The sequence below is a fragment of the Python bivittatus genome, unplaced genomic scaffold (genome assembly GCF_059951505.1).
Source record: "Python bivittatus isolate LINGU-HERP-01145 unplaced genomic scaffold, Pbiv_v1 ctg000700_np1212, whole genome shotgun sequence".
Classification (NCBI taxonomy): Eukaryota; Metazoa; Chordata; class Lepidosauria; order Squamata; family Pythonidae; genus Python; species Python bivittatus.
In genome coordinates this window covers 73,358,970-73,380,265 of record NW_028277098.1, presented here as the reverse complement: position 1 = coordinate 73,380,265, position 21,296 = coordinate 73,358,970, and the positions used below count along the sequence as shown (strand labels likewise).

The 21,296-nt window shown below is 38.7% G+C and overlaps 2 protein-coding genes across 5 annotated transcripts in view; one reads left to right on the top strand and one right to left on the bottom strand.

Annotated features, from left to right (window-relative positions):
* The window catches only part of RBM39 (RNA binding motif protein 39), a 34,906-nt gene extending 26,318 nt beyond the window's left edge, over positions 1 to 8,588 (top strand). For all 3 annotated transcript variants that reach the window (XM_015890108.3, XM_007439496.4, XM_088153522.1), the window contains 4 exons: positions 983 to 1,058; positions 1,144 to 1,249; positions 6,579 to 6,657; positions 7,622 to 8,588. In XM_015890108.3, coding sequence (XP_015745594.1) covers positions 983 to 1,058; positions 1,144 to 1,249; positions 6,579 to 6,657; positions 7,622 to 7,722 — 362 coding nt within the window. In that variant the 3' untranslated portion in view covers positions 7,723 to 8,588. The remainder of the gene's footprint in view (positions 1 to 982; positions 1,059 to 1,143; positions 1,250 to 6,578; positions 6,658 to 7,621) is intronic.
* Positions 8,589 to 13,047: 4,459 nt separating this feature from the next.
* Positions 13,048 to 21,287, bottom strand: ROMO1 (reactive oxygen species modulator 1). Of its 2 annotated transcripts, XM_007439499.4 has the most exons (4): positions 21,149 to 21,227; positions 19,459 to 19,541; positions 13,706 to 13,836; positions 13,048 to 13,260 (listed from the first exon to the last, which is right to left on the bottom strand). In XM_007439499.4, the coding sequence occupies exons 3-4, from the start codon at positions 13,834 to 13,836 to the stop codon at positions 13,152 to 13,154; spliced, it is 240 nt and encodes a 79-aa protein (XP_007439561.1). In that variant the 5' UTR covers positions 19,459 to 19,541; positions 21,149 to 21,227; the 3' UTR covers positions 13,048 to 13,151. The 2 variants fall into 2 exon arrangements, with proteins under 2 accessions (XP_007439561.1, XP_007439560.1); XM_007439498.4 differs by lacking the exon at positions 19,459 to 19,541 and having other exon boundaries at positions 21,149 to 21,287.
* Positions 21,288 to 21,296: the final 9 nt, after the last annotated feature.

Below are 21,296 nucleotides of genomic sequence, written 5' to 3'. Positions count from 1 at the left end.
TCAAATTCCGTAAAGGCTATAAATACCGCAAGGCAATCCCCACTTCTGAACCATTGCACTGATGAAGCCTTGCTGAAGCAAGGCAGAATGTCTGCAAAAATCATGATCTCCCCTTTGGTACTAATAACCCTAAGCTAAAATATGTTATTCAATCGTGTTTGCAGAGAAAGCATTTTGAAAACAAACATTGTGGTTCGCACAGCCACATAATAAATGTATGTCCACTGCTGCACTTATCTTGTATGGCCGTGAAGGTTTGCTCTTTCAGGTCCTACTCTTCACTGAATTCATGGCTAGTTTTAATCACCAGGTTGTTACACAGAGATGGGGCAGTCCTTAACAAAGGAATCTTTAGTCATGCTAAATGTTGATCTTAGACTGTCCAGTCATTAGTTTAGCAATATGTTGTACGATGGAATGTATCTACAAAGGGGGAGGGGATGCGATGGATGGCAATAGTGCAGCAGCTTCTCAGGAAGGAGGGAGTACGTTCCAGGAAGGGGAGTGAGACAAGAGACAGCACCATCCAGAGCATGGGAAGAGGAAGAGATTTAGGATAGCCACTCCCTAGAATCTCCCAGGATATATCCACTAGATTAAAGTAGTACAGATTTAGTCTGGCAAGATTCTCTCTATATGGTATAAGCAATAAAAGAACTGAACTCAGCTGGACTGTTTCCCTGTTGTTCTTGGGCTGGGCCTGACAGTTGGAAGGGCTCCTGGGAGGCAAAGCCTTAAAGCTTCATTGGCATTATTTCTGCCTCTTGAGTTATAGACTCCTTTCAGGGTTAAAGTGTTATGGATTCAGAATTAGAACCTTTGCATATGAGTTGCATTTCATAGCAGAATTGTATTGTTTGACAAATCTTTGCATTATATTTACATGTTAAATTGAACAGTTATATATTTTTAAAGGTGTATATTGTAAACCAAAAATAAAATTAAAAATAACAGAAAAGTCATACTATGTTTTCTTCTTCAGTCTTGGCTGCAGCTGCTTCTGTACAACCACTTGCAACACAATGCTTTCAGCTATCCAATATGTTTAACCCTCAAACGTAAGTTAACCTGGTGTGGTTTTCTAAAATTTTCTCTATTTGGTATAAAGACATGAGTTTATTGCCTTCTTAACTTATTCTGCAGTGAAGAAGAAGCTGGCTGGGATACAGAAATTAAAGATGATGTGATTGAAGAATGTAACAAACATGGAGGTGTTGTCCATATTTATGTAGACAAAAATTCAACTCAGGTATGTTCTTAAAATCTATAAAGATAGCATTATGGTCTGGTCCTTCAAAGTTTTATAAAGGTGTTCATGCTGTTAATATCTGCAGTACAGGGATTCATTTTTCATTGTGTTATGCAACTAAAGTATTCTAACACAAAGTGACACAAACATTTGTTTGCTTGTGCTTTATGCCACTTCAATCTGTAAACAATTCCCACTTCTGGTAATTAAGTTTGAAACACAAACATAATAAAATAAAATAAATATAACATATAATATTAATTACTATTTTGACCTCCATCTCCTCTCAGGATTGGGAACAACAAAATCACACATCCATTCCATCCACAAAAGCCCTCCAGAAGACCCAGGTTATCCTTCCAAAACAAAGAATGGGACTATCCTTGTTTTTGGGGTGACCTGTTCCAGAGGAGAGGATCATAACTAAGAAGGGTTATTTCTTGGTCCCATCCCATTAATACTCTGTCAAACATGGTACCCATAATATGCCCTCTTATACATGTCATTGAATGGGCAGATTTTACTCAGAGCAGGCGCAGAGATAACACAGTTCTAAGCCCTGTATGACTTTGCAGTGATAATTAGCACCTTGAATTGCATCTGGAAGCTTACTGGCAACCAATGCAGCTCCCCCAGTAAAAGTAGCATAAGGACAAACTGGGCCAAGCAGCAAGTTAGCTGCTGCATTTTGAACTATTTGTAGCTATCAAATAATCATAAAAGGCAGCCCATGTTGGCTGAGTTGCAAGAATCTAGACATGAAGAAGTCATGGCTGTCAACAAAACCTCCCATTTTAGGAAAAGTTGGCATAAAAGCTAGCGCTTTGCAAAGATCCTTCTGACCATGGGTTCCACCTACTCTTCCAGCAGGAGCTGTGAGTCCAGGAGAATACTAGATTACAAGTCTGCTTGTTATAATGGAGCATGACTCTTCTCTGGAAAGATGGATTTACTCTGGAGTCAAAGCTTTTTGAGATTAAATCTAAGCCTGTTTCTTCCCATCCAGTGTTTTAACTACTTTCAGGCACTAGGACAGAATTTTATCCACATCTAATGACTAGCCTGGAATGGAGATGTATGTCTAGGTATCATCAGTGTACTGACAGTATCTCATCCTGTGCTAGTGGATATTCTTTCCCAACAGCTTCATATAGACATTGAATAGAAAAGGGGAGAAAGCCATGCTTTGTGGTTCCCTGTGTTGGAGTACTCTGAGGGTGTGATCTTTCCCTCCCTCACTGACTGGAACTACCCACTCAGAAAGGAGAAGAACTACTGCAACATATACCTTAAAGTCCAAATGCTCACAATTGATGGTACCAAAGGCTGGTGAGAAGTCCAGCAGAACCAGGAGGTCATACTTTCCCAGGACAGGTCCTACCACTGGTCATCTGTAAGAGCAACTCATATCCAGGCCTGAATCCTGTTTGAAAGGAGTCTACATAATCTCTCCTCTGTAATTGCTGCCCCACCAACTTTTGTTGAACCTTTCCTAAAAAGGAAGGGTTGGAGCAGACAATAGACCAAAACGATCTGGGTAAAGGAAGGAAGTGCACCACCACCACCACCTCTTTCACAGCAGATACTATCACCCTCTCTTCTGATGAAGCATTCACCACAGCTTGAACCCAGTCCACCATCTAAGCTGAGTGAGATCATCTGTTGCCATGGGGTGAGGTATCAGTATGCTGATAATAACCAGTTATGTATCTCCACTCCTGGTGAGCTTAAGTGATGCTGTTGATGTACTCTCTTGGTGCCTGGAGGCTGTGGGGGTCTGGGACAAGAGGCTTCAACTAAACCCAGGCAAGACTGAGTGGCTTTGGGTTTTAGGGTCTGCTGTGTCTGGGGATTTATAATCTGCAGTGCTGGATGGGGTTGCACTGCCCCAAACAGACCCAGTGCACCATCTGGGGGTTCTTCTGGACTCACAACTCCTGCTCAAAGAGCAGGTGGCAGTCATGGCCAGAAAGGCCTTTGCATAGCTTCATGTTGTGCACCAGTTGAGCCCATTCTTGGATCATGAGGCTCTGTTCTCATGCCCTAGTCACCCCCCACATGGACTATTGTAATGTGCTGTACATGGGACTGCCCTTGAAGAACATCCAGAAGCTTCATCTGTTGCAAAATGCAGTGGTGCAGACAGTTATGTGTGCTCCAAGAACTGCACGTCACACCTCTGCTTTGCGAGCTGCATTGGTTACCAGTTTGCTTCCAAGTCCAATTCAAGATGCTGGTTATGACCTTTAAAGCTCTACATGGTATGACCCCAGGTTATTTGAGGGATTGCCTCTCCCCAGTGACATCTACCTGTCCCATCAGGTCTGGCAGGAGAGGCATGCTGCAGGTCCTGTCAGCTAGGGAGTTTTGTCAGGCGGGACCTAGGAGGAAGGCCTTTTCTGCCCTGTGCAACATCGTTCCCCCCAAGGTAAGGCTGGCCCCAATCCTTCTGGCCTTCCAGAAGGCCCTCAAAATATGATTTTGTCAATGAGCTTGGGGATCCCATAATAGAGTGGAGCCTGTTAGATGATTATATGATGGTTAACTGATAACGCTCTCTGTATGCTTTGCCGCCATTTTGTCTTTTTCTTTTTATCTTGTTTTTATTTTAATCCAAATTGTGGTTTTAACGGTTTTTATGTACTTCGTTTTTAGTATATATGTTGACCATAGTCACTATGAGTAAGATGGGTGGCTATACAAATATGATAAATATCAAATCTCCTCCTGGCTACTTTCACAAGACTAGTGGAATGGGGATCAAGTCAGCGGGTAAAAATAGCATCAGAGACAATCCTGTCGAATTCCTAAGATTGACAGACTCAGGCACATCATAGATGGTATTGCATGATGTCACCTATCATATTTGCAACTCTGCCCAGACAGTTTCCAACTCTGAGCAAATGTGAGTGATTTTGTCCTCTGGATTTCTTGGTAGATTTGTCACCCAGCCCAACCAAATGCTCGTTCAGATTGTTCCCTAAAAGGATCTAGATAACTAAACAGTATTGATGCTTTGCTGCTCATACCAGGTAGATGATACAAGAGCGGTTCAGTTTATTTCTCAATCCCAACCTCACAAACAGGGCTTTATATTTATCTGTGTGATTCTTCTCTGGTAATCTGCAGAGCCTCCTGTGTTAACTGCCATCTCCCTTCCCTGTCCAGAGATTGAGATTGGTACAATACCCAAATGGACACATTCTAGCCAGAGCTTCCCAGTTATGCACACCGTCCAGTTTTTGGAAACTTAAGCGAGGTCTGCCATCTCATCCATATTTAAGTTGCTGCTGCTTAATGTTTAAATTATGGATGGGGATAGCTTTGTTACTGGCAGACCTGCCATTAAGCAGCAACAACTGGGTTCCAAGACTTCTGGTGACCAAGGTAGGGGCTCAAGGATGAAATTGGCCTCAAATTTTCATTCTCCTTTCTCCTGTAAAGGTCTGGTCCATGCATCCCACCAGTTCCCCTCCTCCTCCTCCTCCTGTTTATTACCACTGCAATCCTTCCCTCTCCACCACCACCTAGTACTTCACTGGCCACAAACCAACTAGGCTGTCCTTTGTATTCCATATCTTCTGTCCCACAACAGCCTCTACCACATCCCATTCTCTCTCAGGATGCTGTCTTGCAGAGTTATTCAGCAGCTGCCCAGATGCACGTACTTATTCCATCATAATCCCCTTTGCTTTCTTCCTAACTGACCCTCTCCAGTCTACTTGATTCTTACCTGGATTCAGAGACAACAAGCCCTCCCCGATACTTTTCTTTCAGGGGACAGGGAAAGTATGCTGCAATCATAGTTCATTTTTTACCCAGGGAATGGCTCCTCCAACTCATCCTTCAGTCCTTTCCACAAACAAATGACCAGGATCATAGAAGTTGGGTCCACTTCCCAGTTGTTTATCCAGCCCATTCTGTCCCTAGTTACTTTAACCACCAACAGCAAATTTTCACTCTTCAGTCTCTCCCTTCCAAGGCCCAATTTCCATTCTTCCATCCATTTTCTCTTTTCAAATAAATTCACATGTGACATGAACCATTGTTACCACTCCAGTGTAATGGCTGTGTACTTTTGTGATACACGTCTAATGGGGCTCCCTTCCTGGTTGCCATTCTGTCCTTGACTGGCAACTTTCCTTCCAGTGTGGCCAGTTATACATATTCATGTCAGCTCTGGCAACAAGAACACCAGTGACTCAGTCCCCTGGATCCTTGATATCACATTTGCTGCTCAAACTGATCTGACAAGACATAACACCTATTCCCCTATTGCTCCTTATCCTGTTCAAGTCACACATAGACCCATGTTTTTTAATCTCTGACAGCTGTGACAACCACAAGCTCTCTTGGTTGATCTTTTGCCCATCCTCTCCTTGTCATTCCTCTTCTGAATTACACTACTTCTCACATTCCATCTCAATTTTAACCTTATCAACCTATATTCAACTGGAGACTCTAATGGGCCTCTCACTTCTCTCTCCTCTGTTTACATAAACTATTTAAATCCCAGTGTTATCTCATATTTATAGAACTATATCCATGAATATTAAAAGACTGCAAATTTAGTATAGGTTATGGAATTCAAGTATTTCAGGATTGAATCTTTGTGGAAAACCATACCATTTTTAATTTAAATATGATACTCCACCACCAACAAAATGGAGTATGATGTGCAAACCTATCTTTATGGATCAACTTACCCATAAATATCTAATTTGAGAAGAGGGGTCCCCACAGTCTTGCACTTCTTTTGGTTGCATAAGTGGCTAGGGTGTTTTCTTCCAACTTCTAACAGGCATGTCAGCAACAACCCAGACTATGCAGTGGTTATTTATACTTTAATTCACCTGCCCCTCCAAAAGTGAGACTATTATCAAAAGTTCTGTATTGTACTGCTCTTTCCAAGTATTGACAAACTTCAGTTTATTCAAAATGCTGAGGCCAGGTTTTTACCCAAGATTAGGTGTTAAAATCATTAGATGGGATTGAATGGTCATTGTATGTTGTGTTATAAGTGAATAAATGAGATATATTTATTGCAAGATATACTTTGCTTTCACTTAGTCAAAAACTTGTGCTAGTTGTTTTAATACAGCTATTGATTTTGTACAAATTATTTTTAAAATTAAGTAATTGGCCGTGCAAAGAAATTATTTTCACCCATTGATTCTTTTCTTAAAATTTCTGTGCCAACATCTGTTGATTTGCAAGTGAGAAGATATATTAAATATGTCTGTCTAAGCATTAAAATAGAGAAGAACAGCTAGTCAAAGAAAATAGATTTCTAGGTAGAATGAATAAATACTATTTTTTTATACTTCAGGGCAATGTGTATGTCAAATGCCCTTCAATAGCTGCAGCAATTGCAGCTGTCAATGCATTACATGGAAGGTGGTTTGCAGGTAAGTCACTATTTACTATATTGTCATAATGCTTTCTAACATGGTTAATAGATATGGATTAGGGATGGAATATTTGTTCTTCCAGATACATCTTCCATCCTCCATCAGCAGCATCTGGGCTGCTATCTTGGGGCGGGAGGCTGTAGGAAAATATGTTAATAACTGGTGAATGCTTCTTAAAATGATGTAAGTGTACTTTCCCCAAATGTGGTTTTCAGAGTTTTCAGCTCTTACCTTCTGGCGGTTGACACATGCAGTCTGGAGCCAATGGAAGTTGTATTTCAAAACAAATAAAGGAAAACTTGGCTTTTCAGAAAGAAGAAAAATTATTTGGTGTGATTTCTAGGGGTTAATTTAAGAGATGATAAATTGAAAACTCCAGATTTAGAGTTAGTAACAAAATTAATAAGGAATTTATTTGAGGGTGGCTTTGATTGTGCCCATTTTTTTATAATGAAGCCATTTATTGCTTGTGACAGATCGCTTCAGAGAAAATTTAGTACATAGGGCAGATAAGGAAATACTTCTCATTTTACATATGGTTGGGACTTGGAGAAACATGTGGAACCTGGTTGCTAATTCCAGAGTTGTTCAGCACAAGGGCAGGGCAACATTACCCAGTGTGGCCTACAATATCTTTGCTGTACTTAATACAAATTATCTTTATGGGTGGGAATCAAAGTACAATTGTTATAAACATTTAAAATGCTTGTAGCATCCTATATAACATTTTATCTGCTGAGGGTTTTTTTTAAATAACACTTTCATGTTTAGGTCTTCTGACTGTAATAAACATATTGAATATGTTTTGGATTTAGTTAAGTCATACTGAGTGATGCATATTCATTGTAATGGTGAAATGTGAGTTATCTAAAGTAAATTAAAGGTACTTGGAAGCTTTGTCCTACATTTTATTGGCATTGCACATTGACCTATTAAGACATTTTTCTTTGTTCTCTTATAGGTAAAATGATCACAGCAGCATATGTTCCTCTTCCAACATACCATAATCTTTTCCCAGATTCTATGACTGCAACTCAGCTCTTGGTTCCTACTCGACGATGAAGATGGATTGAGTCAGTTTTGTACATAGCTATTTTTGAAGGAAGACTTGAGTTACCTTTATTTAGATGAAAACAAAAGGAAAAAGATGTAAAGTCCTTTTGTGTACATTTCCTGTTACCTTTAAAGAAATATATATAATAAGCAGGAATGCTGTGTTTATTCTCTTGATTAGCATTCCCACTGTAAACAAAGCTGACTACTTGTTCTGCCTTGTAATTCTTGTACATTTAGACTTTTGGCTAAAGTATGGTGTAGGAACAGACATAGGTTATAGAAAAGATTTTTCTGTAAAAGATGGAGAGGACATTTTTAATGTTTTGCAAGCCTTTCTTTTAATGCAGAAATTGCATTTTACATTCATTTAAATGTAGATGCTCTGCTAAAGGTTAATATCAGATTTAACTGGACATATTTAGTGTGTTTTGTATGGATTGGAAATTGAAGAGGCTACTGAATGATTTTCAGTCATCTGATCTGCTCACATAATGTTGACCAGCTGGTAAAATTGAGAGGATTAGAGGATTTTATTTCTAGATGGTAACTTTTGATTGTCTCTGTAAAAGTTTCTTGTAAATAAGGTGTAAGGTGTGTTTAGAATTCCAAACAAAGCTATCTCTGCATTTCCAGATTAAAGTTCCAATGATTGCAGGGAATGTACTTAATTAAAAGTTGAAGTAGGAAATGCAGGAATATATTTTGTCTGGTTGCATATAATCTGCTCTTTTTTAAGCTCTGTGAGCTCTGAAATATATTTTTGGGTTACTTCAGTGTGTTTGACAAAACAGCTTAATATTTCTATCAACAAACAACTTTCATATTGCAACAATCTTTGTAAGAACCACTCAAATAAAATTCTCTTAAAAGGCCTTCAGAAGAATTATTTTTTAAAAAACTGCAGATTAACTTTAATCAACATTACATCTCTTTAGGTGAGCAGAAGCCTGATTTCTAACTTGTGTATACAGAACGAATGAGTATTAACTGAGTATAATTAAATTTTAGAGTGATCCTTTTTGTGCTTAAGAGAAAAATCTCCTACAGTCCAAATAGTTCTTTATTAGTAGATTTTTCAAGGATCTGTTTGAGGTAGTCTCCTTTGGTGCTGTTCTTCATTTTGCTGTCTTGCACAGAACCAAAGAATGCCTTGCATTTTAAGAACAAGTTACAGCTTTCAAGATGTAGGAAAAAAATTGCATATTTTTATGACCAGTTGGAGAGGACTTCCTGTACTTCCTTCTACAGCTGTTGGTCAGGTAACCTGATTTTTCTGGCCCATTTCCAAACGTGACTTGTTTTAGATGATGTATTGTTTTTAATGAGAGTCCTAACGAAGGAGGGTTCTAGTGGATATAAAAGTCAAAAGTTGAATAATCCTCATCAGAAATTTCAGTAAAAACAATATTTTGTTTAAAATAAGATATGCCTATGACAGTAATAACTTTCTGAGGTCTATTACTATATTTGGTTCATTGCATGAAGGATTCTATATTTTAAACAATTATCCATCTCCAATTTTGAAGTAAATATGGAATATCACTGTAAGAATAATGAACACTTGGAAAAACAGATTTGAAACACACTTGAGACTGACAGATTTAAATTTCTGAATATTAATTAGAATCTAACAGTTATCTTTGGGGAGCAACATGGAGTGAAGTGTACCATTTGTTCCAAGTTTATTTTGGGGCTGAGTATCATTTTCAGATCTCACTTCCATCCAAGAAAGTTTTGTGTGTGAGAGAACATACACTGATTTGTTGCCTGTCTTAATGGTTTTTTATTTGGTAGCATCTCTTACATATTATGGTGGACGGTATTCTGTTGCTCATTTCTCAGGGAACAAGTTGATCATCAACAATTGTAACTATATTACGTACAGTAAATAATATAGGACATGGTAAAAATATTTGTTTAAACAGGTTTACCACCAAAATTACTACTGTGCTGAATTACAAAGTATTAAGTTTGTTGGAAGGGCTACCCAGCTTGTCTTTTAAAATGTGTAAAAGAATTCATGCTGGGTATATCCATTATCACAGCTAGATCAGTCTCTTTCCACCACATACCATTGACATTCTTGCTCTGAAAACCATTGCTGTGAGATACACTATGTAATGCAAAGCCTTTTAAAAGAGAATCAATAACTGGCTATTTTAAGATATATACAGTGGGGCAAAAAAGTATTTAGTCAGCCACCAATTGTGCAAGTTCTCCCACTTAAAAAGATGAGAGAGGCCTGTAATTTTCATCATAGGTATACCTCAACTATGAGACACAAAATGGGGGAAAAAATCCAGAAAATCACATTGTCTGATTTTTAAAGAATTTATTTGCAAATCATGGTGGAAAATAAGTATTTGGTCAATATCAAAAGTTCATCTCAATGCTTTGTTATATATCCTTTGTTGGCAATGACAGAGGTCAAACATTTTCTGTAAGTCTTCATAAGGTTTTCACACACTGTTGCTGGTATTTTGGCCCATTCCTCCATGCAGATCTCCTCTAGAGCAGTGATGTTTTGGGGCTGTCGCTGGGCAACACGGACTTTCAACTCCCTCCAAAGGTTTTCCATGGGGTTGAGATCTGGAGACTGGCTTACGAAGCCACTCCTTCGTTGCCCGGGCGGTGTGCTTGGGATCATTGTCATGCTGAAAGACCCAGCCACGTTTCATCTTCAATGCCCTTGCTGATGGAAGGAGGCGTTCACTCAAAATCTCACGATACATGGCCCCATTCATTCCTTCCTTTACACGGATCAGTCGTCCTGGTCCCTTTGCAGAAAAAGAGCCCCAAAGCATGATGTTTCCACCCCCACGCTTCACAGTAGGTATGGTGTTCTTTGGATGCAACTCAGCATTCTCTCTCCTCCAAACACGAGTTGAGTTTAGACCAAAACGTTCTACTTTGGTTTCATCTGACCATATGACATTCTCCCAATCCTCTTCTGGATCATCCAAATGCTCTGTAGCAAACTTCAGACGGGCCCGGACATGTATTGGCTTAACGGGGACGCGCCTGGCACTGCAGAATTTGAGTCCCTGGCAGCGTAGTGTGTTACTGATGGTAGCCTTTGTTACTTTGGTCCCAGCTCTCTGCAGGTCATTCACTAGGTCCCCCGGTGTGGTTCTGGGATTTTTGCTCACTGTTCTTGTGATCATTTTGACCCCACGGGGTGAGGTCTTGCATGGAGCCCCAGATCAAGGGAGATTATCAGTGGTCTTGTATGTCTTCCATTTTCTAATTATTGCTCCCACAGTTGATTTCTTCACACCAAGCTGCTTGCCTATTGCAGATTCAGTCTTCCCAGCCTGGTGCAGTCTACAATTTTGTTTCTGGTGTCCTTCGACAGCTCTTTGGTCTTGGCCATAGTGGAGTTTGGAGTGTGACTGTTTGAGGTTGTGGACAGGGGTCTTTTATACTGATAACAAGGTCAAACAGGTGCCATTACTACAGCTAACGAGTGGAGGACAGAGGAGCCTCTTAAGTAGTTACAGGTCTGTGAGAGCCAGACATCTTGCTTGTTTGTAGGTGACCAAATACTTATTTTCCACCATGATTTACAAATAAATTCTTTAAAAATCAGACGTGATTTTCTGGATTTTTTTCCTCATTTTGTCTCTCATAGTTGAGGTATACCTATGATGAAAATTACAGGCCTCTCTCATCTTTTTAAGTGGGAGAACTTGCACAATTGGTGGCTGACTAAATACTTTTTTGCCCCACTGTAATACTTAGCTTAAGCACCTGCGTTGTTATGAACTTCTCAGTTTCCTTACTACCCACTCAGTATTCTAGTTCATTGTGGATAACAGCTTTGCATTTTATGGTGTAAATATTTTAACAGTTGTCACTCAGAGATATGAGAATTTTTTTCTGATTTTCATAATCTCTCTCCTTAAACGTGTTGTTTCTTTTACCCAACATTTATGATTCTCCTGTGTTTTTCCAATGAAGGTTATCCTTGTTTATGTCTGGCTCATACCCATAGTTATGTAAATGCCTCTCCTATCTGTCTTGTTCAGAAATAAGCTTATTGAAGGTCACATGCTTGCCAGAAATAAAGAACAATCTTTTCAGATAGTGGGCCTGAATGTCATACTGTCTGAAAAACTGATATAAGGTCTAGAGTTCCCACACATTGAGCTATGTAAATACAAAAATACTGTGAATGTTGAGGTTGCTGTAATCAGCTTAAGTATCACACTCCTAACTCTTTAAAGTATTTTTCTGATTTTCCTAAATATTTGATCCATACCTTTCATTTGAAAATCTTTTTTCATACTCATTTACACATTACTGCCTTTAAATATTCTAAAATTCATCCTCCCACACTGTTCTTTCCAAGCACTAGATGGTGAGATGCAGATGTTCCAATGTGCAGAATTTAGTAATAACATTTTTTTTCTGTTTGTACTTAACACTTTTTCAGGAATTATTCCCCATTATCTGTATCTTACCATCTGTTGCTTGGAACCTTTTCCTCAGTATTACTGTATGTTTTGATATTTATTTACACAAGAGTAATCAGGTAACCCTGAGCACCAAGATCAAGGTTTGGCACATGTAAAGCAGAGAATTGCTATTTGTAATGATATACCTGCCACAGCTGGACACAGCCATCTATATTATATTGCATGCCATCACATGCTATACAGATACGGAGCAAGTTTACTGCAGTTGTTATCTGCAGTAATAAAAGTAAAGGAATTAAAAAACCAATACAAGGCAAGCAACCCAACTTTTGATTAAACAATAGTTCCTGCTAGGCAAGCCATAAAAATACTATTTTCCTGCTGTAATATAGGATGTTTCATTTTTTATGTTAGGGAAGAGATGTTAGTATTATCTTTCAGTTTTATAAGAAGTAGATATAATGTAGATCCATCTTCTCCAAGAGTGTACAGTGCTACCTGCTGAATTAATGTTGTTCACGTCATGTTAAACAAGCTAGCTAGCCAGCCACATTTTAGCCTTGCATGTTTTATGAATCCAGCATGTGAAATTGGTTTAGTATCATGCATACCCAAAAAACAGGGTTAAGTAAATCACTGTTAATGGTATACCTAAAATCTAGTTGTGTACTTCTGACATCTGTTTGGAAGCTATGGTATTCAGATTGCTTACCATGTACTTTGGACTGGCAAACAAACTTAGGATGAAAATAATTGCTACTGTTAAAGAACAAATATAAGCAAAGGTCATTAGCAGTTACAGTTTTTCCATTCTTTCTTAACTCTCACAATCCAAGTTTTATTGTAGAGAATTCTTGCTACTTGGTCCTCAGAGAAATAGTAGCAAATCAATACAGCAAGAAGGGCCAAGATACTTTTACCTTATTCCTGGTACAAAGTTTTATTATTTTACATAGCAGGTTCTGGACTAACAGGGGCATTAGTCTTCATGGTAAAAAAGAAGAAAAGAAATCCAAGTTAACAGCGGATTCCCATGCCAATAGCCATAAATGTCCCAAATGTTCCACCGCTCTGCATCATGGTTTTGCCAATGCCACCCATCAGTTCTCTCCCTCTCATGCCAATCCTAAAAGAGGAACACAATATTGGACAAAGTTATTTTTCAAAATAAATCATATGTAGAAGATCAAAAATGTCAGAAGAAATATGTCAGAAAGAATGACAAAAATGTCAGAAAGAATACTAAAGTCTGCAGGATGTGGAGGTCTGCATCCTCCCTGATCAAAACAGACCATCATAGCTATACAAATTATTTCATTGTATGTTTTTCATGATCTGCTTTAGTCATTATACTCAGTACTTCATCAAAAACATAATGAGACTGTCCCATGAATCATAGACGTATTTAGTAATCATTAATAAATACATCCCACTGTATTCTACAGATCTTAATGCTAAGTTTATCTAAGGATATTAAGTTATTAGGATTGTATTGTACTATGGTTGACAGCTTTATTGGCCACAAAGAAGATTCATCCTAATAATCACACATAATTTGGTCTCCAACATACCTGACACAAGAAAATGTGCCAAACAGTGCACCTGCTGCCATGCCAACAGCAAAGCCCATCATAAAGCCCATTTTCACTCTGTCAAAACAACTGGGCTGGGACTGGCCATATGATCCCACTGTCACAGGCATCTAGGAAAAAAAATTAAGGACAAATGTGACATATTGCTTCTAAACACCAAGAGGATCCCATTTTCAATTGGAAGGAATACTGTATCTTTGTATTACTGCTAGGAAAATATTTGAAGTAATTTTATCTTCAGTGATCCCCCTCTTTAATGCAGAATTTTAGCTGGAAATTAAAAGCACATCTTCCCTTGTCATTTAAATAATCTTTATAATTTAAGCCTCATATTTCTGGTAAAATAATGCACAAATATGCATGGCTATATCCATCAGTCATTTGCAAACAAACTCATTGTGGATAAGCCACAATTTCTAATAAAACTTTGTAAAGGTTGCCTAGAATCAGAAAGAAATTGACATTCTTTTCCTCCAGTGTCATTTATAAAATATGCAAATATGTGTTGAGATAGATATATAAAAGATTATGTACCTGTCCTAATCATGATTAAGTTTGGAAATTAACCTTTGGGAAGTCTAAGAATGTCTGTCAACACTGTAATCAACTACACACTTTCTGCCTGCTAACCAATTCTTTGCTGAAATATCAACTGAAAACCTTTTTGTTCAGAATGATTTTCAAGACAACATATTTAGGATGAAGCCATTTTTGGCTTCTCTATGGACCTTAATTATGATAACAATCCTATGTATAGCTACTGTATGAATTCTTTCAAAAAAAGATTATTTAGGTTTAGGGGTGCAAAGCATAAAGGTTGTAAGCCATGATTGAAAAATTAATTCTGAAATAGTAACTTGGAGGACTAGTACAGATGGTAGCACTCAGTCAACCTTGGCAATCTCAAAAAGCTAAGCAGGGTTGGGATTTGTTTTTATTGTGAGCCTCAGAGAATCTCTAATAAATAATTAAAAATAGTACTACAACAATGAGGAGGAAGATAGCAATTGCAAACCACATTCTTATTGTTGCCAAAAAGTCTGCATGAAGTCACGACAATCAAGTTAAATTCAGGAGAAATTTTAAGAACATAGAAAACTTGCTAAACTGGATCAGCAGCTAATCAGCTCTACCATTCTGTTTCCCCAGTGACCAACAAGATTCAGGAAGCTTAGTAATATTGCTAAAACAGAGATAATCATCATTCATATCTCTCTAGCAGCTGGTATTCAAGATATAACCTCAGTTTAAGGTAAAGAGCCAGTCCGGTATAGTGGTAAAGGCATCAGGCTAGAAACTGGGAGATACGAATTCTAGTCCCGCCTTGGGCACAAAGCCAAGCTGGGTGACTTTGGGCCAGTCACACTCTCTCAGTCCTAGAAAGCAGGCAATTCCGAAATCTTTCCAAGAAAGCCGCAGGGACTTGTCCAGGCAGTCACAAGGAGTCAACGCTGACTCAAAGGCAAAAAACAAAGTAATAAGCAGACATTGAAAGTAAAAGCCATAGGCTATTTACAGTCCTCTTCTCCATGAATTTGTCCTGTCCTGTTAAAGCAGTCTAAACCAGTGGTATGATGGAATATCAAGAGAATGTGGAGCAGTTACAAAAAATATCTGTCTTCGGAAAATATGAGAAACAAACTCAAAACAACTGTCACTTTGATTCATAGACTCTTAGTGACTCCTGTTTCCTGACTACAGTAATACCTCGGTTCACGAACGCTTCTGTTCACGAACAATTCAGTTCACGAACAACGTTTGCAAAAGTTTGCTTCCGTTCGCAAACTCCGCATCGGGTGACGAACACGACCCGCAGCCAGCTTCCCTGCTCTGACACGTGGTCGTGGCTTCCTCTAGGTGAGATCACCTGTACTGTGTTTCATATTTTTGTGGTTAAAAAAAAAAAATACATATGGTTCAGAACAGATTAACCTTATTTACATTGAACCTTATGGGAAAATTTGATTTGGTTGGCGACCACGTTCATAGGGGTCAGAACGGATTAACCTTATTTACACTGAATCTTATGGAGAAATTTGATTCAGTTCGTGACCAATTCGGTTCACGACCAGAATCGTGGAACGAATTAAGTTCATGAACCGAGGTACCACTGTATCTGTTTATCTTGAAGGGATAATATGGGGATAATCAAGGATAATATGGGAATGCACAAATCCCAGTTATGCTGGATCTCTAGCAGCCTTTGATACCATTGAATATGGTATCCTCTGCACTGACTGTGAAGATTGGGAATAAGGGACACTATTCTTCAGTGGTTTTCTTCTCCCCTGAATGGCTGGTTCCAATTGGTGGCAGGGGTAAATGGGGAGAGATTATGCCCTTAGCCACTCAGTTATGGTGTGATGTGGAGCTTGATCCTTTTCCTCCTATTGTTTAATATCTACATGAAGCTGCTGGAAGAGGTTAACTGCTGGCATAGAGTGAGATATCATCAATATGCTGATGATATCCAATTATATATCCCTACCCTGAGCTAGGTGAAAGATGCAATGGAGGTTCTGACCTGGTGCCTGGAGGCTGTTAGGGTCTGACTGGGGAGAAACAGACTCACATGGAATCCTACCAAAACAGTGGCTGTGAATTTGGAAACCAACTAAATTCAGAGTCTATCTTTGACTGGACGGAACAGCACTGCCCTGAACTGAGCAGGGCCACAAGTTGAAGTTCCTCCTGGATGAATGGCTCCTGCTTGAATAACAGGTTGAAGCCATGGCCAAGAGTGCCTTGTATAACACTAATGGCCTTTCCTGGATCAAGAGGCTTTAATAAAATCGTTCATAAACTGATTGACCAAATTACCTTTTTTTCACGTCTTGAATAATGTCATTACCCCTTCCTCCCAACACACACAAAACAGATTCTTGTTTTACACAACCAAACTGGATCCTCAGCTCACAAACAAGCAATTACAAATTGCTCCATTGCCCCCAAGGGTGTGCTCAAATTACTCCCAGTTCAAGAACCACTGCTTTAATCAGTAACTCATGCCTATAACACTTTGCAGTTGGATTACAACATGCTCTACATGGGGCTTCACTTGAAGACCATCCAGAAGCTTCATATGGTGCAGTATTTATTTATTTATTTAACTTGTCCCCACCCATCTCCCCCAAATGGGGGACTATGGGCGGCTTACAACATATTAAAACAATAAATAAATATACAGTTAAAATTTATAAGAGGACACATTTACAAAGAATAAAAGGAAAAGGAAAAATCCAAGAGGCTGATGGAAGCAACTCCAGGCCTCTAGGGGGCTAGCCAACTGACTCAAAGGCAATTTGTTTCTCATACTTTCCCAAGACTGAGATATTTTTTGTAACTGCTCCACATTCTCTCGATATTCCATCATACCACTGGTTTAGACTGCTTTAACAGGACAGGACAAATTCATGGAGGAGATTGGCATGGCTAGTAATGGGCATACCAAGGTTTGCTCATGTAACATCATTAGTATAGGAGTTCCATTGGCTGCCGATTGGCTTCTGGGTGAAATTCAAGGTGCTGGTTCCCTACATAGCTCAGGTCCAGGCTATCTCCATGACTGCCTTCTCTAAGTGGAACCTGTTACTCAAGACTTGCTGAGAGTCCCACTACTGAGGGGATGCCACATTCAGGGACTCCAGGCTCAAGCCTTCTCAGTGAATTTCCTTCGGAGCAGTTTACTCTCAGATATACAGACTATCCCCTTCTTACATTTTCAAAACATTGTAAAAACCTTTTAGGAAAAAAAAACATTTGAGGATGAATAAGATCATGCTACCCCTGAGTAGTATTACATTGGATTGATGAATTATAATTGCATGAATTGGTTGTATTAAATCTTATTATATTACCACTGTTTCTGGAAATATATAAGCTGTAGGAATAAACAAACAAATCCTTCTGAAAGATTCCAAACATAGAATTTTCCTTTTAAAAAACCCCAGCATGGTGAGTTAATATTTTCACTAAACAAGCTACCATGACTCTATGATTCAAGACTGGTTCCATCTTATCCAACAAAAATGTGTTCCACTAGGAGATTGTGAAGAGCAGGATGAAGAGACAGGACTGAAGCTTGAGACTGACAGAAATATGGTTAAGGGAAGCATATTTACTTTCAGAAGACTAGATGAATTGCTTCCTCAAAGGAACGAGGGAACTACAAATACAATACAATACAAATACTTTAATGACCAAGTATAAAATATATACAAGGAATCTGTCTTCGGTGACGAACAGCAAGATCAACGGTGCATTTGGATAACAACAGAAAATTAATAAACAGTAACAATAACACTGCCCAGTAAAATAACTTTTCCAAAAGAAGAAGCCACTGTCCAGTACATATCAAGTCATATAGTATTTAACAGAGCAATGGCACAAGGGAAAAAACTATTCTGATGTCTAGATGTTTTAACATATGGAGCTCTACAGCGCCGCCCTGAAGGAAGAAGTTGGAAAAGATTATATCCAGGATGAGAAAAGTCTGCAGATATCCTCTCTGCCCTCCTTTTGACCCTCACAGTATATAGTTCTTCTATAGAAGGCATAGTATAGAACTAGCTGGTGGTCTGGCTGAAACATGATACATTATCTTTGAGAAATCCTAGAGAATGATGACTGAGGAATGGCAATTGTTGTCCCTACCTTCAAAAAGGAGAAAAAGGAGGATCCAGGGATTCACAGACTCAGCACTCTGACATCAATAACAGGGAAGATTCTAGACCAGATCGTAAAGATCCATAAACACCTTAAAAACTACACTGTAATTACCAGAAGTCAGAAAAGATTTGTCAAGAACAAATCTTGCCGGATGACCCTTCCCATTTTTTAAAGATAACTTTTTCAGTGGAAGTAAGTTTCTGATAAAAGTTGTTAACTGATTAGCAAGTTGCTAAGGATGGGCAAGCATTCCATGCACAGAACAGACAGTTCTGGGCACTCAGTGCCCAGACTGAAACATGCATGTTTGATCTACATGTTCAGTTACAACACAGTCTGTAACATGTATGTTATGTCCATTCACAGACCCAGAATATGCACATTCCTGGGTAAGGAGATTGGGAGAAAAAAGTACTGTCAGTGGAAGAGACAGTGCATGGCAGTGATTACAGAGCAGTAAGGGAAAGGAAGACATGGAGAGATGAGGGGAAGGCAAATGCATGGGACATCTGGGAGGAGGGTAGAAGAGAGGGGTAAGGTGCCTCTCTAGATTTGTTTTGATCAAAATCCAGAACAATCAAGACATTCAGGGTTTGGTTTAGTTGGATTGGAACAGTCTGGCTGAATTTTCAAGATGCAAAGTGTTTATTCTATGCACACAAAACATACTTTACATATTATGCACACTCCTATAAGCTAGTTAAGTGTGGACCTGGTTACATGACAAATTTATATCTACATGACTCAAAAACCATACTCGTTAAGTGCTCATCGTCTCATCAAATTGGGGACAAGTTTTCAGTGGGATGTCATAAGGGATTTTCTGCTTTTTAGTATTATTAATAATGAATTAGAATGAGGATCCCCATCAAATTTATAGATGACCCAAAACTAGGTGGGACAGCTAGTACCGTAGCCTGGAAGACAGAAATAAAATCCATAAACTTCTTGATAAGTTTGAGAGATGGATTGAAAGTAATAGAATGAAACCTATCAGAAACAAGTATAAAGTTCTTCACCCAGAAAAGAAAAAATCAAATGCACATGTGTAGGATAGGGGATACCTGGCTTGGTAATGGTACTTGTGAAAAAGATCTTGGAACACCAGCTGACTGCAGACTGAATATGAACCAGCAGTGTTATGTAGCTGCAAAAAAAGCAAATGTAATTTTAGATTGTATTAAGAGATGTGTGATTTCCAAATCACAGGAAATAATTGGTCAACTTTATTCTGCTTTGGTTAGATCCCACCTAGAGTATTGGTTTCAATTCTGGGTATCATGTTAGGCAGGATTTGGAAAAACTGTAATAAGTTCAGAGAAGAATGATTTGGGGATTAGAAATTAAGACCTATGAAGAAAGATTAAAGGAACTGACTATGTTTAGTCTTGAGAAAACACAGCTGAGGGAAAGAAAATCAAGACCTATTCTCCTTTTTTCCAGGGCACAGAACTCAGAATAATCAATCTAAGTTGCAAGAAGATGGTTTCCACTTCAGTGTTAATAAAAACTTCCTAACAGTAAAAACAGTTCAACGGTGGAACCAATTATCCAGAAATATAGTGGGCTCTGCTTCACTGGATATATTCAAATGGAGGATTAAAGGCCATCTTTCAAGGATGCTTTAATTTGGATTCCTGCACTGAACAGGAGATTGGATTTGATGCTATAAGTGGCTCCTTCCAGCAGATCTGTTTAGCAAAAATAAATTAAAAACCTTAAGTAGCTTCTAATCAAAAAGATGAACACGTTTTAATATTTGTTTGAATGCATATATTAATAAACTAATACAGGGAGCATGACTGGCTTAACTATAATTTAATTATTTTAATTCACTACTACCTAATATAACTCAGATATATATTTTACATCTGCAGATGTGACATTGATATACCATATTAAGCAATTTATAAGACAGTAATTCAAACTCTTATACAACTACATTTATTCAAATTTGTTCATAAGTTTATATTCAATCCATAAATGAGCACTGCTTTTTCTTTTTTCACAAGAAAATTTACCAGCTTCTAAAACTCTAGTTTTAAAAGGACAGTGAATGGTTAGTGGAAAGATGCACTACAAACAAAGGCCTACCAGATTTCTGCTAAGTGGCCATAAATCTCGAAGTTTAAAAATATTATGGGCCTGTCTTTTTTCCATGTTCCATCACTGTGAGTTCCTGAACTCCTATGATGTCTTAAAAGTGACTGGGTTTACATAAGCTACAACTACCATACTGTATCTATAAGCAACGAAATCGGGACAATCACTAGGCGGCAGCAGAGATATAGAAAACCAGGGTTTGTTTAATCATGGCTTATAGGCAGAGGTTCAATTGGCTACCTTCACATATAACGCTAAATATAAACTATGGCTGAGTTCACACAGCACTAAGCTCAAACTAATTAAATTACATCACAGTATAGCGTGATACGTCGACCAGCTAAAAAGTGGATTGCCAGGACAGACGACGTTATGCGTTTCTCTGTTACTTTAATCTCGCAGCTCAGTCGGTTATGATTGGAGCGAGTAATAATAACAGCAATAATAACTATTATTATTATTAAATTTATATGCCGCCCAACTCCTAGAGACTCTGGGCGGTTAACTTAACTTAAGCGTGGTTAAATAAGCAAATCATTTAAAAACCCTCTCCTCAGAAACTGGCGCAAAAAAACAACCCGGAAGCGCTCCAAATGTTGAGCCACCAGACATAAAATCCTCGCCAAAGTTATCTGCGAGGCCGTCTCTCACCTCGACCCTTGCGAACTCACTCCAACGACGATCTCTTATAGTTCAATCTGTTTCCGTCTCAGTCTGATGACGTAACAGGAAACAGCTCGAGACTAGGGTGAAGGGTTAGGAGAAGGCGCTGCTGATCTTTGGAGCGGCATTGCGTTGT

Coding starts and splice junctions, on each gene's coding strand:
- ROMO1 (XM_007439498.4), bottom strand. CDS start 13,836: ATGCCTGTGACAGTGGGATCATATGGCCAGTCCCAGCCCAGTTGTTTT. Junction 13,261..13,705: donor GGCACATTTTCTTGTGTCAG/GTATGTTGGAGA, acceptor TTCCTCTTTTAG/GATTGGCATGAGAGGGAGAG.